Here is a 15,339-nt window from a genome sequence, read left to right on the forward strand (position 1 = left end):
TGTTCAAACATCTGTGGAACTCCCAAATCTTTGTGGAATCCAGTGGCTGCTGAACCGTTGATAAACCGAGTTGAAGAACACGAAAATCTAGTGTTGCAGGAAAATGATTCGATTTCATATTGTGTTTCTATTAGAGTCCAGAAAAAAAATTGATGAGAAATATGACGCACGCCTTTATTCAAATATACGTTTGGATTCTAGTTGGAGTGAAACTCGTTTGCTCTTATTAAAACTGAACATGAATCTTTGGTGGAAAAATTAAATCAGATCATCACGAGGTTTTATCAGAAACCAATAAATGGAAAGTTTTAACAAAAACCAACAGCAGAATTACACTAAAGTACAGTAAACATGGAGGTACATGTAGAACTTTAGGGGCCTGACATACGTTTAAATATTCCTCTCTAGTTTGCGTTCAGCTTCCTCCTTCCCCACAAAGTGAGCTCTCGTCTCCTCTGCCTCCACGCCCTGTTCAGTTCCATGGTATTGATCGATTGATCTGCTTCCTGCCTAATACTTACAAACATGAATCATTAACGATGGACGGTAAGCGGCCCTGACTCTGCCTCGGCCTGCTAGGTTTGATCATCCATCAAACTCATTAAAGAATAAAATCTCCAAAAACAGCCCACCAGCAAAGCACGCACATCTTTGTTGCGAGGCTGCTGAAACGAATATGCATGAACAGATTTTTATCAGGTTGTTTTTCTAATCTATTTGGAAGACCGGAATTAAGAAAAGTGAATTGCAATGAATTGCCGTATTTGAGGAGCAATGACGCCTGAGCCTCTTAGAATGGACAGCAGCAGTGATGGAGTATCGATGATCACACCGGGGACCGGGGCGGTATAAAATTATTCTATTCATCCAGGCAGCGCTAAATGAACACTCTGTATTCTCCAGTGAGACGGTTTGTGGTTATATTATGACTCCGCTTTGCTGTCTACTTTAACAGGGTTCAGAAAGCAGCAGCAAGTCATCTCTGCGTAAACACTGAGTTGGGAGTCTCCTCTACCCCGCTCCCGATTAAACACACATTCCGCTTTGGAATGTACTCTCTCCATTCGCTTGTATAATACAGAAACTAATCATAAGGTTACTAAAAATAAGCTAAGAATCTATTAAAACATCATATGTTTGGTGTTATTTCCATTTTCTCTGATTAGAAAATATCAATCATTTGCCTAAATTAGGCTGGAGCAATTTCCTACATTGTCCTGGATTTCAGGTGTTGCAGTGCATCAACAACACAACCATGTGTTTTCCTTCCCACTTTCTCCAAAAAGCAGCACAGTTTTTATGTTCCCTCCAAACCTAATGGGAGTTAAAGGAACCAGGAATGAAAGGTAAACCAGCGCCTTTACTCAATTATTGTACTTAAAGTGGTAATCCGCAAGATTAAAAATCCCATATTTTATATATATTTTTTCCTTCATTTAGCTGACGTGCAACAATACCAGATGTGAGGATGTGTCATCTGTGTCTGCCACGTCCAGAAACTTCAGCAACAAAGGTCGGAATTATCCTGTGACGATAATGGGAGTGACGTCGAGGGGGAAGAAAAAGGAGTTTCCACGAAGGAGAGAATCGCTTCGTTTAGAATCTCGTTTTGTGTTTCAAAGTGCTGTTCACACCCGGTCCATAGCAGTAGGATTCCTAGACTTTAGAACTAGCAGCAGGGTGGCCGTCCATACTGTATATTATTACTTTATATACACTGTATATACACTATATACAATATTATTATTAATATTAATCTTATTTCAGTCATCGTATTTATTTATGTTTTCATTTCTATCATTTCAATTTATTTTTGAGCTCCAATAAATTCATTTAGAAAAGAAACATTTGACCACCATTTGATTCAATTCAATTGTATATTGATGAGACGCTTCACCATACAACTCTGTACCAGCACAGTGACACTTTGTACATACAGACCACAACTACCAACGTTTCAATAGAGAAATTAAATATTAGAATTGTATTATTATTATATTATTATTAACCTTAAACCCAACTCATCGATATCTGACATTATTCTATATTATTCCATATTCCCCTCAGAATTAAACCCTAATGAATATAAACGTTCCAGGCTTGTATCCTATTTGCTCCATCTGATCATTCAGATTATTCTCTTCCGACTCCATCCCATTCCTCTCATGTTTTGGGGAGGGTGTGCGCGCGTGCCTGCGCGTGTTTGATCGCCCCGGCCCCGGCTCGCTCACCTTGGGTCTCTTCCAGGTGACGCGGCCGATGCGGTTGCTCTGGTAGAAGAGCGAGCTGTCGGCGGCGGGGAACAGCGGGTCCTCGAACAGGCGGCCATTCTCCCTGCACTGCCTCCTCAACGTAGAGAAGGACTGGCCTTCGTACGGGACCACCATCACCACCCTGCACACGCACACACACACACACACACACACACACACACACACACACAAATAACTCTATTACCTTGCAACAAATGCATGAATTTATATTACAGTATTATATTGCAGTAGCGGAAGGTGGAGATTTCCACAGATAAAACGCTGCTTTACTTTTTTCATCGTAAAGGGCCCTGATACTGTTTATTTTTCTGGAACTTTATGTTATTCCATCAAAATTTGACCAAAAGTGCTGTTTTGTTCTTAAAAAGGGTCCCGTGGTTTTTTTTCATTATTATCTCTTACTGAATCACTGCTACGCGTTATTGAAATGGAAAAAACATTTTAAAATAAATGCTTTTAAAAGATGTATGTTCATAGTTTTAAGTATGTTTCAGTTCCATTTCAAAAAGATTTACAATATTGATATTTTTTTGCAAAATCAATAAAAAGCAATAGACAGACAAACAGGCCAATGGAAAAATAGTACAGAAACCAACAAAAAAAACCATTAAAACCAGGCTGGCCGTAGAGCAGTGTTCAAGAAAAGGAAGTAATTATATACATTCAAGAACTTCTAAGATAAAACTGTATTAATTAGGGGGTTATCGAGGGGGTTATCAAGTGCACACACACACACACACACACACACACACACACACACACACACACACACACACACACACACACACACACACACACACACACACACACACACACACACTCTATCAGGTCGGCCCTGCTGGCTCGCTGGGTGAAACCTTGGAAACCCCGTTACATGTTACTCTGCTGCAGACGCTGCAGGGCCTTATCGACCCGACACATGGAGAGAGAGCGACAGAGGGACTCTCTGTGAACACACTGCTGCACAGCTGCTGTGTTGGCGCCGAAACGCTGCGAAACAAAACCTCGAGGAAATATCTCTCCCCCGTAGAGTGTGAGGGGAGTTGGCGCCGAACAATCGCTTATTGTCAGTCGCCATCAATGAGGGAAGGGTGGAGGCGGGAGACGCTGAATGGGAACGAGTGGGCCGAGGGAATGAATGAACCAATGAACTGCAGAGAAACATCCTGGGAGATTTCAGTACCGAGCCCCACCTGCAGGGGGCGCTAGGGCAGAGTCAGGCAGTCAGTAAACAGGAGCTGTCAGACACAGGCTTGGAGTCAGGGCAGCAGGTTTGTAACGACCAACTGAGCAAATAAAGTAGAAATGAGGGGTCCACACACACACACACAGACACACACACACACACACACACACACACACACACACACACACACACACCACACGAGTCAGACACAAGGCGCCAGCCAGGTCACATGACATGGAGCCGAAACAGAATCCAGTGTGTTTAACTGAGGGTCGACCGCAAAAACATGTTTCTGACACAATGACGACCCAGATCAGCACTCTGTGTGTGTGTGTGTGTGTGTGTGTGTGTGTGTGTGTGTGTGTGTGTGTGTGTGTGTGTGTGCGCGTGTGTTTTGTAAAACATATAGTGTCTGACTGCGTATGTCAATGTCTGTTCGCATGTGTGTGGATACACCTATACATTGTCTCTTTGTGTAAAAGTGTGTGTGTGTGTGCGTGTGTGTGTGTGTGTGTGTTTGTGTGTGTGTGTGTGTCTTTGCGTTTGTCATGCCAGCAGCATGAAGCATGACATCAGCATGATCATCATCATATTGAGCAGAAAGTAACACTTTAGTTTAAATAGTAAAATAAATGCTATTAAAGCTGGAAGCAGCGATGACAGCGTCCTGGAGGTCGCACGCGTGGGTGCGACGCAGGTTTGAAGTGCATCCCATAAATCCTCTCAGAGGAGTTTGTGAAAGTGCGGAGCGTGAAAATGAAAAAAAGGTGACAAAAAAGTCACGTAAAAACACTTCCCTTTTTCAAACATTAAATTCAACGCTTTGCCACGCCCACACCATGTGACAAAAACACAGAAAGGCCCCTAAATGGGAGATAACCCGCCGGAGCACGGTGCCAACAGAGCCGCCGGCGGGAATCAAACCCAGGACCTTCTCGCAGAGCAATGAACCCCATTTTTTTTTTTTTTTTAAGTCGAGTGATGTAACATAAGTTGTGCCGAATTCCCTGAGTTTAAGTAGAAAAAAGGGAATAGGTTCGATAATTATTTTTTTCTCCCGTAGAATATCAAGATGCCACGCCGGGACCGACGAGTGTGCGGAGCTTCGTGAGTTTTCGAGTTTCTTAAGGCTCCCAAAAAGCTGATTCCGAAAGGCTGAAGAAGAAGGAGAAGAAGAGGAATCTGAGCTACTATATATTTATATATTTGGGATAAATATTAATACATTGAGGGTTTTTTTTTTTCATCATTGGAACTGATGATGTCACTTTAAATATGTGCTGTACAGTTAACAATGGGAACGGCGGAGGACGTTCGAGGTGAAGCAGGACACGTGTTCTAATCGAGGCTAACGGCCTTAAAAAACCAACACCCGAACTGAGCAGGACCCTGAGCCACACCATGCCACCTGACGTAGCACGTAGCACCACCAGCCACCACACAGCCCCCCCCCCCAAAACGTGGAGCTGCCGCCACGTCAGCTTCTGCTCCGCCCAGGAGGTCTGCAAAGAGAGAACGAGGCCGAAAGAGGAACGGCAAGCGTGAGCGAGGTGATAAAAAGCGGAGGTCGTGACCAACTGGTTGCCATGGAGACGGTTTATGGGCGGTAGCGGGACAGTCAGTGATCATATCAGCCGGGTTGCCATGGAGACAGTTTATGGGATGTAGAGGGACAGTCAGTAATCATATCAGTGCCATTTATAACACACCCATTGATAACGAACAGAACACGCACGCGTGCACACACAAACAGTTATGCTGGACACAACACACACACACATGCACACGCGTGCACACACACACGCACAGACACACGCGCGCGCGCGCGCGCGCACACACACACACACACACACACAGTGACACTGAACAGAACACACACTAATGAGACGTCTCGTGCTTCGGTGTCTTGGCTGCTTTGCCGCCTTAGTGCTCATGAGCGTTCACACACGGCGGCTCTGCCTGGAGCAGACCTACCAGCTCCACCCGCGACCATTTTTTAAAGCCATCTACAGAAAGGCCCAGATCTCCCCAAACCATCGCGGTTACCATCCGTTATTTTAAGAAACCAAACGCAACCGGCCTGAGAAGGTGCCAGATTTGATCCTCAAACACAATACTCACTCTACACCGGGGGTCTCAAACTACAGGCCGGGGGGCCACATCAGGCCCGTGAGACAATTTAATGTGGCCTGCGACATGGTGATGATATATTGATAAACTGGCCCACAAATATATATATATATATATATATATATATATTTGGTCCTTTCAGTTTGAGCCCCACTGCTCTGCACCATCTCCCCAGAGCAAACCTGGCAACCCCAAGTTGCTCAAGGAAAGGAACAAGACGCCGCCGCCTGTTGCAGCTGCGGCCGGCTCAGTTCATCTCCATCCATCAAGTTGTAAAAAAGAAAAAAAGTTAATACAAATAATTGAATATCAGCGTCAGAGTATTTATAAATATTTACGTGCGTGCAAGCGCCCGTGCGTGTGTGCGTGTGTGTGTGTGTGTGTGTGTTGTAAAAAGTGGAATTCCCCCTCTTTCCACCCTGGACAAACAGAGTTGTTATCCCCTTGAAGCCAGATTCGGTAAAACTGGAAAATCTTTGTCACAGTTTGGGAGACGGGAAAGAAAGCGGACGGCTTATCACGCGCGTCCGTCGGACCGTCGAATTATGGGATGGAACGTCATGATCCTGACTATTTTGCTTGATATCTACACCGCTATTTGTTATGAAGACGACGGGGCTTTACTTCACATTCCTGTAATTCAGTCCAGATTTCAGAGGAAATTGTGGGCTCCAACAGAGACACACAACCAGTATATCATGCACACACATACACACCAACACACACGCACGCGCACACACACACACACACAAAGGGAAACCATAACTCATTCCGAGGAGGAAAAAATTGGAGAAACCGTTAAACTTTAAAACGATGATCTGCGTTGAAGCAGATATTGTGAAACAAAACTGAGATGACTTACTATCAGCTGCCGGAGTGTGTGTGCGTGCGTGCGTGCGTGCGTGTGTGTGTGTGTGTGTGTAAGTGTGTGTGTAAGTGTGTGTGTAAGTGTGTGTGTGTGCTTTCCTCTCCAACAGGAAGTTCCTCCGTTGTGACCTCAGATAGCCTTTCAGAACCTTTCGGAACCTTCAGAGCCTTCCTACTATGCCGCTGAGCCAGAGGGTTTGACGAGATTCAAGGTTCGAGGGGTTTATTTGTCAATAAGCTCTAAAAATACTAAAAGTACTAAAAGATACTAAAAATACTAAAAAATAGTCAAATGTGCGTAATCAACGCGAGGCGCTGGCGCAGGCAGATAGTTGGTTTAAGAGCTGTTAAAGTAAAAAAAAAAAAGGGTGAGATGAGTAATGGTTGAAATACGAGGCGAAGGGAGAGTCTGAGATGGAGAAGAGCTTTTAACAGAGCGGAGCTGAGTCTGACTGCTCAGCGTCTTCCATGTTATTCAATATTGTTTTGTTTCCTTCGCTTCTTAAGTGCCTTTCTGCAGGAAGTGACACGGGGAGTTGATCCGAGAGCAGAGCACTGCAAACAATATCTGCACAGAAAGGAAGGAGCTGGAGAGAGTGGAATGGAAGAGGCTGCCAGTAATATTCTTATTATTATTATTATTATTATTATTATTATTATTATACTACTACTACTGTAGTAGAAGTAGCAGTAATACTAGCAGTATCATTAGTAGTAATAGTAGCATTAGTAGTAGTATTGTAGTAGTATTAAAGTGGTAGTAGTAGTAGTATTAGTAGTACTAGTATAGTAGTATTAGTAACATTAGTAGTAGTAGTAGTAGTAGTAGTAGAGTAGTAGTAGTATAGTAGTAGTAGTAGTATTAACATTAGTAATAGTAGTAAAGTAGTAATAGTAGTGTAGTAGTAGTAACAGTCGTAGTTGTATAGTAGTTGCAGTAGTAGTGTGGTAGTAGTAGTAACATTACTTGTAGTAGTATAGTAGTAGTAGTGTAGAAGTATTAGTAACATCAGTAATGGTAGTAGTAGTAGTAGTAGTAGTAGTGTTAGTATAGTAGTAGAAGTGACATTAGTAGTAGTAGTATAGTAGTATAGTAGTAGTAGTAGTTGTGGTAGTTGTGGTAGTAGTAATATTAGTAGTAGTGAAAATGAATCGTGAAGTTCCGTCCGGCAGCAGGGATCAGTGAAACCTGTTCAGTGCTGTCATGGCTGGAGCAGGAATGTGTTTTTACCAGAATAACTAGTCACAGTGTGAGTACAACTACACCCAGTGCTTCAGCAGCAGCTTTTACCAACACATACAACAGCAGGCTCACATGTGTACAGCTTGTATATTGTACTACACTGCAAAGAGAACATTCTCTTCAGATAATTCCCAAATTGAGCAAAGGTTGAGGCAAACAGCCCCCGTTTCCTAAAGAAGCCCCACCCCCTCCGCCACCTCCACCACCTCGAGCCCCTCCGCCACCTCCACCCCTCTGCCAAGTCCACCACCTCCACCCCCTCCATAGGTTTAAAAGCGCAATTACGTGCATTGCAAATGAAAAGAGGAGAAATAAAAACATGTTTTACAGGGACACTCTCCCAAAGTAGCCACGTGCACTTGAAAAAAAGTGTTTCTATAGTGAACTCCATTCTACTCCATTCCCTTCTATTGCGTGATGGATCCATCCCATAATGATTACATTATATTTAGCACCTGCTTTTATCCAAAGCGACTTACAATTATTAGAGTGTCTTGCTCAAGGACACTACAGCACGCTAGCAGGAGGAGCCAGGGATCGAACCAGCAACCTTTAGATTACTAGACGACCAGCTCTACCTCCTGAGCCACCATCCATCCCATAATGACGTGATTTCCTCCGTGCAAGCAACGGGGAAGCGTCGTTCTCTTCGGTGAGACAAAGTGTTACTACCTGGAAATAACTTGCTCTCCCCCGGTGCAGCCGGTCCTCCCTGGGCGGGAAGCGGGACGGGGGTCCACCGCGGTGTCCTGCTGCTGTGGGGGTCCCTAGTCCCTAGTCCCTGGTGGTAGTAGTAGTAGTAGTAGTAGTAGTAGTAGTACAGTAGTAGTAGTATAGTAATAGTATTGGAAGTATAGTAGTAGTAGTAGTAACAGTGGTAGTAGTTGTACAGAAGTAGTAGTAGTAGTAGTAGTAACATTAGTAGTCGTAGTATAGTAGTAGCAGTAGTATTGTAGTATTAGTAACATTAGTTGTAGTATAGTAGTAGTAGGAACATTGGTTGTAGTAGTGGTAGTAGCATTAGTAGTGGTAGTAGTAGTAATACAGTAGTAGTAGTACTATGGTAGTAGTAGTATAGTAGTAGTAGTAGAAGTGGTAGTATAGTAGTAGTAGTAGTATAGCAGCAGTAGTAGTAGTAGTAGTATAGCAGTAGGAGTAGTAGTAGTATAGTAGTAGTGGTAGTAGTAGTATAGTAGAAGAAGTAGTAGTAGTAGTATAGTAGAATTAGTAGTAGTTGTACAGTAGTAGTAGTGGTATGGTAGTAGTAGTAGTAGTGTAGTAGTAGTAGCAGTATTAGTATAGTAGTAGTAGTAGTAGTATAGTAGTAGTAGTAGTAGTATAGTAGTAGTAGTATTAGAAGTAGTAGTGCAGTAGTTGTAGTAGTATAGTAGTAGTAGTAGTATAGTATTAGTAATAGTAGTAGTAGTATAGTAGTATTAACATCAGTAGTAGTAGTGGTGGTAGTAGCATTAGTAGTAGTACAGTAGTAGTAGTAGTAGTGTGATAGTAGTAGCAGTAGTAGTAGTAGAAGTAGTAGTAGTAGTATAGTAGTAGTAGTAGTAGTAGTAGCAGCAGTAGCATAGCAGTAGTAGTAGTATAATAGTAGTAGTTGTATAGTAGTAGTAGTAGAAGTAGTAGCAGTGTAGTAGTTGTAGTAGTAGTAGTAGTAGTCTAGTAGTAGTAGTAACATTAGTAGTAGTAGTGGTAGCAGCATTATTAGTAGCAGTAGTACAGTAGTAGTATAGTAGTAGTAGTACAGAAGTAGTAGTGTAGTAGTAGTAGTAGAAGTAAAGTGGTAGTAGTAGTACAGTAGTAGTAGTACAGTAGTAGTAGTATAGTAGTAATAGAAGTAAAGTGGTGGTAGTAGTAGTAGTACAGTAATAGTAGTAGTATAGTAGTAGTAGTAGTAGTAGTAGTAGTAGTAGTACAGTAGTAGTAGTAGTATAGTACCAGTAATAGTAGTAGTGGTTGTAGTAGTAGTGTAGTAGTAGTAGTAGTTGTAGTAGTAGTAGTAGTAGTAGTATAGTAGTAGCGTCGTGGTAGTAGTAACATAAGTCAAAATGTAATGAAATGAATCGTGAAGTTCCGTCCGGCAGCAGGGATCAGTGAAACCTGTTCAGTGCTGTCATGGCTGGAGCAGGAATGTGTTTTTACCAGAATAACTAGTCACAGTGTGAGTACAACTACACCCAGTGCTTCAGCAGCAGCTTTTACCAACACATACAACAGCAGGCTCACATGTGTACAGCTTGTATATTGTACTACACTGCAAAGAGAACATTCTCTTCAGATAATTCCCAAATTGAGCAAAGGTTGAGGCAAACAGCCCCCGTTTCCTAAAGAAGCCCCACCCTCTCTGCCACCTCCAGCCCCTCTGCCACCTCCGCCACCTCCACCCCTCTGCCGGGTGTCTCTGTGGAGCCTGTGATGTCAGGTCTCCACCAAGCTCCGGTTGTTCTCGGCTCGTATGATCTTTTCGCAAAAACAAATGTCGCGTGGCACGGTGGCGCAGTGCATTGCACTGCTGCCTTGGGAGATAACCCGCTCCGGCGGGTTATCCTCCAAACAGGAGCCTTTCTGTGTGGAGTTTGCATGTTCTCCCCGTGCTCACATGGGGTTTCCTCCACCTCACGTCAGTCAGGACCCACCACCAAAAACATGCACAACATCGTCTGACCAGCGATGGACACTCATCACTTGGTCCCCGGGCGTCAACGAACGCTGCCCACTGCTCTTGGCTGTGGCCCCGGAGGAAGGACCAGCCAGGATGGGTCAAATGCAGAGGAGCCGTTTCACCGGCCACCATCCAAAAGCATGTGCGTGTGTGTGTGTGTGTGCAAGCATGTGTTGTGTGAGAAATAAAGACTGTTTCTTCATATTATTCTAGATATGGAAAGAAAGGAAGAGAAGAAACGAGGAGCAGGAACGAGGAGAAGAAACAAGGAGAAGAAACAAGGAGAAGAAACAAGGAGCAGGAACGAGGAGAAGAAACAAGGAGAAGAAACAAGGAGAAGAAACAAGGAGTAGAAACAAGGAGCAGGAATGAGGAGAAGAAACAAGGAGAAGAAACAAGGAGTAGGAACAAGGAGCAGGAACAAGGAGAAGAAACAAGGAGAAGAAACAAGGAGCAGGAATGAGGAGAAGAAACAAGGAGAAGAAACAAGGAGAAGAAACAAGGAGCAGGAACGAGGAGAAGAAACAAGGAGAAGAAACAAGGAGAAGAAACAAGGAGTAGAAACAAGGAGCAGGAATGAGGAGAAGAAACAAGGAGAAGAAACAAGGAGAAGAAACAAGGAGCAGGAACGAGGAGAAGAAACAAGGAGAAGAAACAAGGAGAAGAAACAAGGAGTAGAAACAAGGAGCAGGAATGAGGAGAAGAAACAAGGAGAAGAAACAAGGAGTAGGAACAAGGAGCAGGAACAAGGAGAAGAAACAAGGAGAAGAAACAAGGAGCAGGAATGAGGAGAAGAAACAAGGAGAAGAAACAAGGAGAAGAAACAAGGAGTAGAAACAAGGAGCAGGAATGAGGAGAAGAAACAAGGAGTAGAAACAAGGAGTAGAAACAAGGAGTAGAAACAAGGAGTAGAAACAAGGAGAAGAAACAAGGAGTAGAAACAAGGAGCAGGAATGAGGAGAAGAAACGAGGAGAAGAAACAAGGAGAAGAAACAAGGAGAAGAAACAAGGAGCAGGAATGAGGAGAAGAAACGAGGAGAAGAAACAAGGAGAAGAAACAAGGAGTAGAAACAAGGAGCAGGAATGAGGAGAAGAAACAAGGAGTAGAAACAAGGAGAAGAAACAAGGAGAAGAAACAAGGAGCAGGAATGAGGAGAAGAAACGAGGAGAAGAAACAAGGAGAAGAAACAAGGAGTAGAAACAAGGAGCAGGAATGAGGAGAAGAAACAAGGAGTAGAAACAAGGAGTAGAAACAATGAGTAGAAACAAGGAGAAGAAACAAGGAGTAGAAACAAGGAGTAGAAACAGGGAGAAGAAACAAGGAGTAGAAACAAGGAGAAGAAACAAGGAGTAGGAACAAGGAGCAGGAACAAGGAGCAGGAACAAGGAGAAGAAACAAGGAGAAGAAACAAGGAGAAGAAACAAGGAGCAGGAATGAGGAGAAGAAACGAGGAGAAGAAACGAGGAGAAGAAACGAGGAGAAGAAACAAGGAGCAGAAACAAGGAGTAGAAACAAGGAGAAGAAACAAGGAGAAGAAACAAGGAGCAGAAACAAGGAGTAGAAACAAGGAGTAGAAACAAGGAGTAGAAACAAGGAGAAGAAACAAGGAGAAGAAACAAGGAGAAGAAACAAGGAGAAGAAACAAGGAGAAGAAACAAGGAGCAGGAACAAGGAGAAGAAACAAGGAGTAGAAACAAGGAGAAGAAACAAGGAGAAGAAACAAGGAGTAGAAACAAGGAGTAGAAACAAGGAGAAGAAACAAGGAGAAGAAACAAGGAGAAGAAACAAGGAGAAGGAACAAGGAGCAGGAACAAGGAGAAGAAACAAGGAGTAGAAACAAGGAGAAGAAACAAGGAGAAGAAACAAGGAGAAGAAACAAGGAGAAGAAACAAGGAGCAGAAACAAGGAGTAGAAACAAGGAGAAGAAACAAGGAGAAGAAACAAGGAGCAGGAACAAGGAGCAGAAACAAGGAGTAGGAACAAGGAGTATGAACAAGGAGCAGAAACAAGGAGAAGAAACAAGGAGAAGAAACAAGGAGAAGAAACAAGGAGAAGAAACAAGGAGCAGGAACAAGGAGCAGAAACAAGGAGAAGAAACAAGGAGCAGGAACAAGGAGCAGAAACAAGGAGTAGAAACAAGGAGTAGGAACAAGGAGCAGGAACAAGGAGAAGAAACAAGGAGAAGAAACAAGGAGAAGAAACAAGGAGTAGAAACAAGGAGTAGAAACAAGGAGAAGAAACAAGGAGTAGAAACAAGGAGTAGGAACAAGGAGTAGAAACAAGGAGAAGAAACAAGGAGAAGAAACAAGGAGAAGAAACAAGGAGCAGGAACAAGGAGCAGGAACAAGGAGCAGGAACAAGGAGCAGAAACAAGGAGTAGGAACAAGGAGCAGAAACAAGGAGTAGAAACAAGGAGAAGAAACAAGGAGAAGAAACAAGGAGCAGGAACAAGGAGCAGAAACAAGGAGTAGAAACAAGGAGTAGAAACAAGGAGTAGGAACAAGGAGCAGGAACAAGGAGAAGAAACAAGGAGAAGAAACAAGGAGAAGAAACAAGGAGTAGAAACAAGGAGTAGAAACAAGGAGAAGAAACAAGGAGTAGAAACAAGGAGTAGGAACAAGGAGTAGAAACAAGGAGAAGAAACAAGGAGAAGAAACAAGGAGAAGAAACAAGGAGCAGGAACAAGGAGCAGGAACAAGGAGCAGGAACAAGGAGCAGAAACAAGGAGTAGGAACAAGGAGCAGAAACAAGGAGTAGAAACAAGGAGAAGAAACAAGGAGCAGGAACAAGGAGCAGAAACAAGGAGTAGAAACAAGGAGTAGAAACAAGGAGCAGGAACAAGGAGAAGAAACAAGGAGAAGAAACAAGGAGTAGGAACAAGGAGCAGAAACAAGGAGTAGAAACAAGGAGAAGAAACAAGGAGAAGAAACAAGGAGCAGGAACAAGGAGCAGGAACAAGGAGCAGGAACAAGGAGAAGAAACAAGGAGAAGAAACAAGGAGCAGGAACAAGGAGCAGGAACAAGGAGCAGGAACAAGGAGAAGAAACAAGGAGAAGAAACAAGGAGAAGAAACAAGGAGAAGAAACAAGGAGCAGGAACAAGGAGCAGAAACAAGGAGTAGAAACAAGGAGAAGAAACAAGGAGAAGAAACAAGGAGAAGAAACAAGGAGAAGAAACAAGGAGAAGAAACAAGGAGAAGAAACAAGGAGCAGGAACAAGGAGCAGAAACAAGGAGCAGAAACAAGGAGTAGAAACAAGGAGAAGAAACAAGGAGAAGAAACAAGGAGAAGGAACAAGGAGCAGGAACAAGGAGCAGGAACAAGGAGCAGGAACAAGGAGAAGAAACAAGGAGAAGAAACAAGGAGAAGGAACAAGGAGCAGGAACAAGGAGCAGGAACAAGGAGAAGAAACAAGGAGAAGAAACAAGGAGCAGGAACAAGGAGAAGAAACAAGGAGAAGAAACAAGGAGAAGAAACAAGGAGAAGAAACAAGGAGCAGGAACAAGGAGCAGAAACAAGGAGCAGAAACAAGGAGTAGAAACAAGGAGAAGAAACAAGGAGAAGAAACAAGGAGAAGGAACAAGGAGAAGAAACAAGGAGAAGAAACAAGGAGAAGAAACAAGGAGCAGGAACAAGGAGCAGAAACAAGGAGCAGAAACAAGGAGTAGAAACAAGGAGAAGAAACAAGGAGAAGAAACAAGGAGAAGGAACAAGGAGCAGGAACAAGGAGCAGGAACAAGGAGCAGGAACAAGGAGAAGAAACAAGGAGAAGAAACAAGGAGCAGGAACAAGGAGCAGGAACAAGGAGCAGGAACAAGGAGAAGAAACAAGGAGAAGAAACAAGGAGCAGGAACAAGGAGAAGAAACAAGGAGCAGGAACAAGGAGCAGGAACAAGCAGCGTCTCCAGCCAAACAGGGCGTGGTTTCATGTGCGGATGTCCCACATCCTGCAGTCTGTAGGAACATGATCGCGCCGCAAAACATCTCCCATCTCAACAGGGTAAAACAATTACGATAAAATAAAATAAAAAGGGTTAAAAGCACAATTACGTGCATTGCAAATGAAAAGAGGGGAAATAAAAACAAGTTTTACGGGGACACTCTCCCACAGTAGCCACGTGCGCTTGAAACAAAAAAAAAGGAAGTGTTTCTACAGTGAAAACGGTGACTCCGTTCCGCCCTATTGCGTGACGGATCCATCCCATAATGATGTGACTTCCTCCGTGCAAGCGACGGGGAAGCGTCGTTCTCTTCGGTGAGACGAAGTGTTACTACCTGGGAAAACGAAGTTGCTCTCCCCCGGTGCAGTGCCGGTCCTCCCGGGGCGGGGAGCGCGACGGGGGTCCACCGCGGTGTCCTGCTGCTGTGGGGGTCCCTGGTCCCTGGTCCCTGGTCCCTGGTCCCTGGTCCCTGGTCCTTGGTCCTTGGTCCTTGGTCCTTGGTCCTTGGTCCCTGGTCCTTGGTCCTTGGTTCCCGGCGGCGGAGCGCAGGAAAAAAAGCCTCTCACCGGCGGGTGTTTTGTGTTTTTAAAACGAACGCACACGCCCCGCACGGAACATGGAAACAAAGTGTACGCACGCCCCAGCACACACGCACGCCCCAGCACACACGCACGCACTCTCACACACGCACGCACTCTCACACACGCACGCACTCTCACACACGCACGCACTCTCACACACGCACGCACTCTCACACACGCACACACAGACGCACGCACGCCCGCACTCGCGCACGGCAGGGGGAGGAGCTTCCACTGTTTACGTCCTTATGTCAAGTTGAATTAAGCACAAAGGCGTTGGGAGCAAGTTGAGTCAGTCAAATTAAAACAAAGCAAAACAAAACAAATCAATTCAATTCAATTTCAAAAACAACCTTTGAGAAGTTCAATAAAATGTACTTAAAAAATACTACCACCACCGCGACTACTACTACGAGTGGACTTGTTTCTCTCTCCAACTCGTAT

At 44.0% G+C, this 15,339-nt stretch overlaps 1 protein-coding gene across 1 annotated transcript in view; it reads right to left on the reverse strand.

Moving 5' to 3' along the window:
* LOC307235000 (calpain-5-like) overlaps positions 1-14,961 on the reverse strand; it is a 32,014-nt gene extending 17,053 nt beyond the window's left edge. The window contains exons 1-2 of the mRNA XM_080006929.1: positions 14,649-14,961; positions 2,232-2,394 (exon numbers count right to left, since the gene is read on the reverse strand). Of these exons, the coding sequence (XP_079863055.1) occupies positions 2,232-2,387 (156 nt within the window). The 5' untranslated portion in view covers positions 2,388-2,394; positions 14,649-14,961. The remainder of the gene's footprint in view (positions 1-2,231; positions 2,395-14,648) is intronic.
* Between the last annotated feature and the right edge of the window lie 378 nt (positions 14,962-15,339).

This window comes from Zeus faber, assembly GCF_960531495.2.
Source record: "Zeus faber genome assembly, chromosome: 9".
NCBI lineage: Eukaryota > Metazoa > Chordata > Actinopteri > Zeiformes > Zeidae > Zeus > Zeus faber.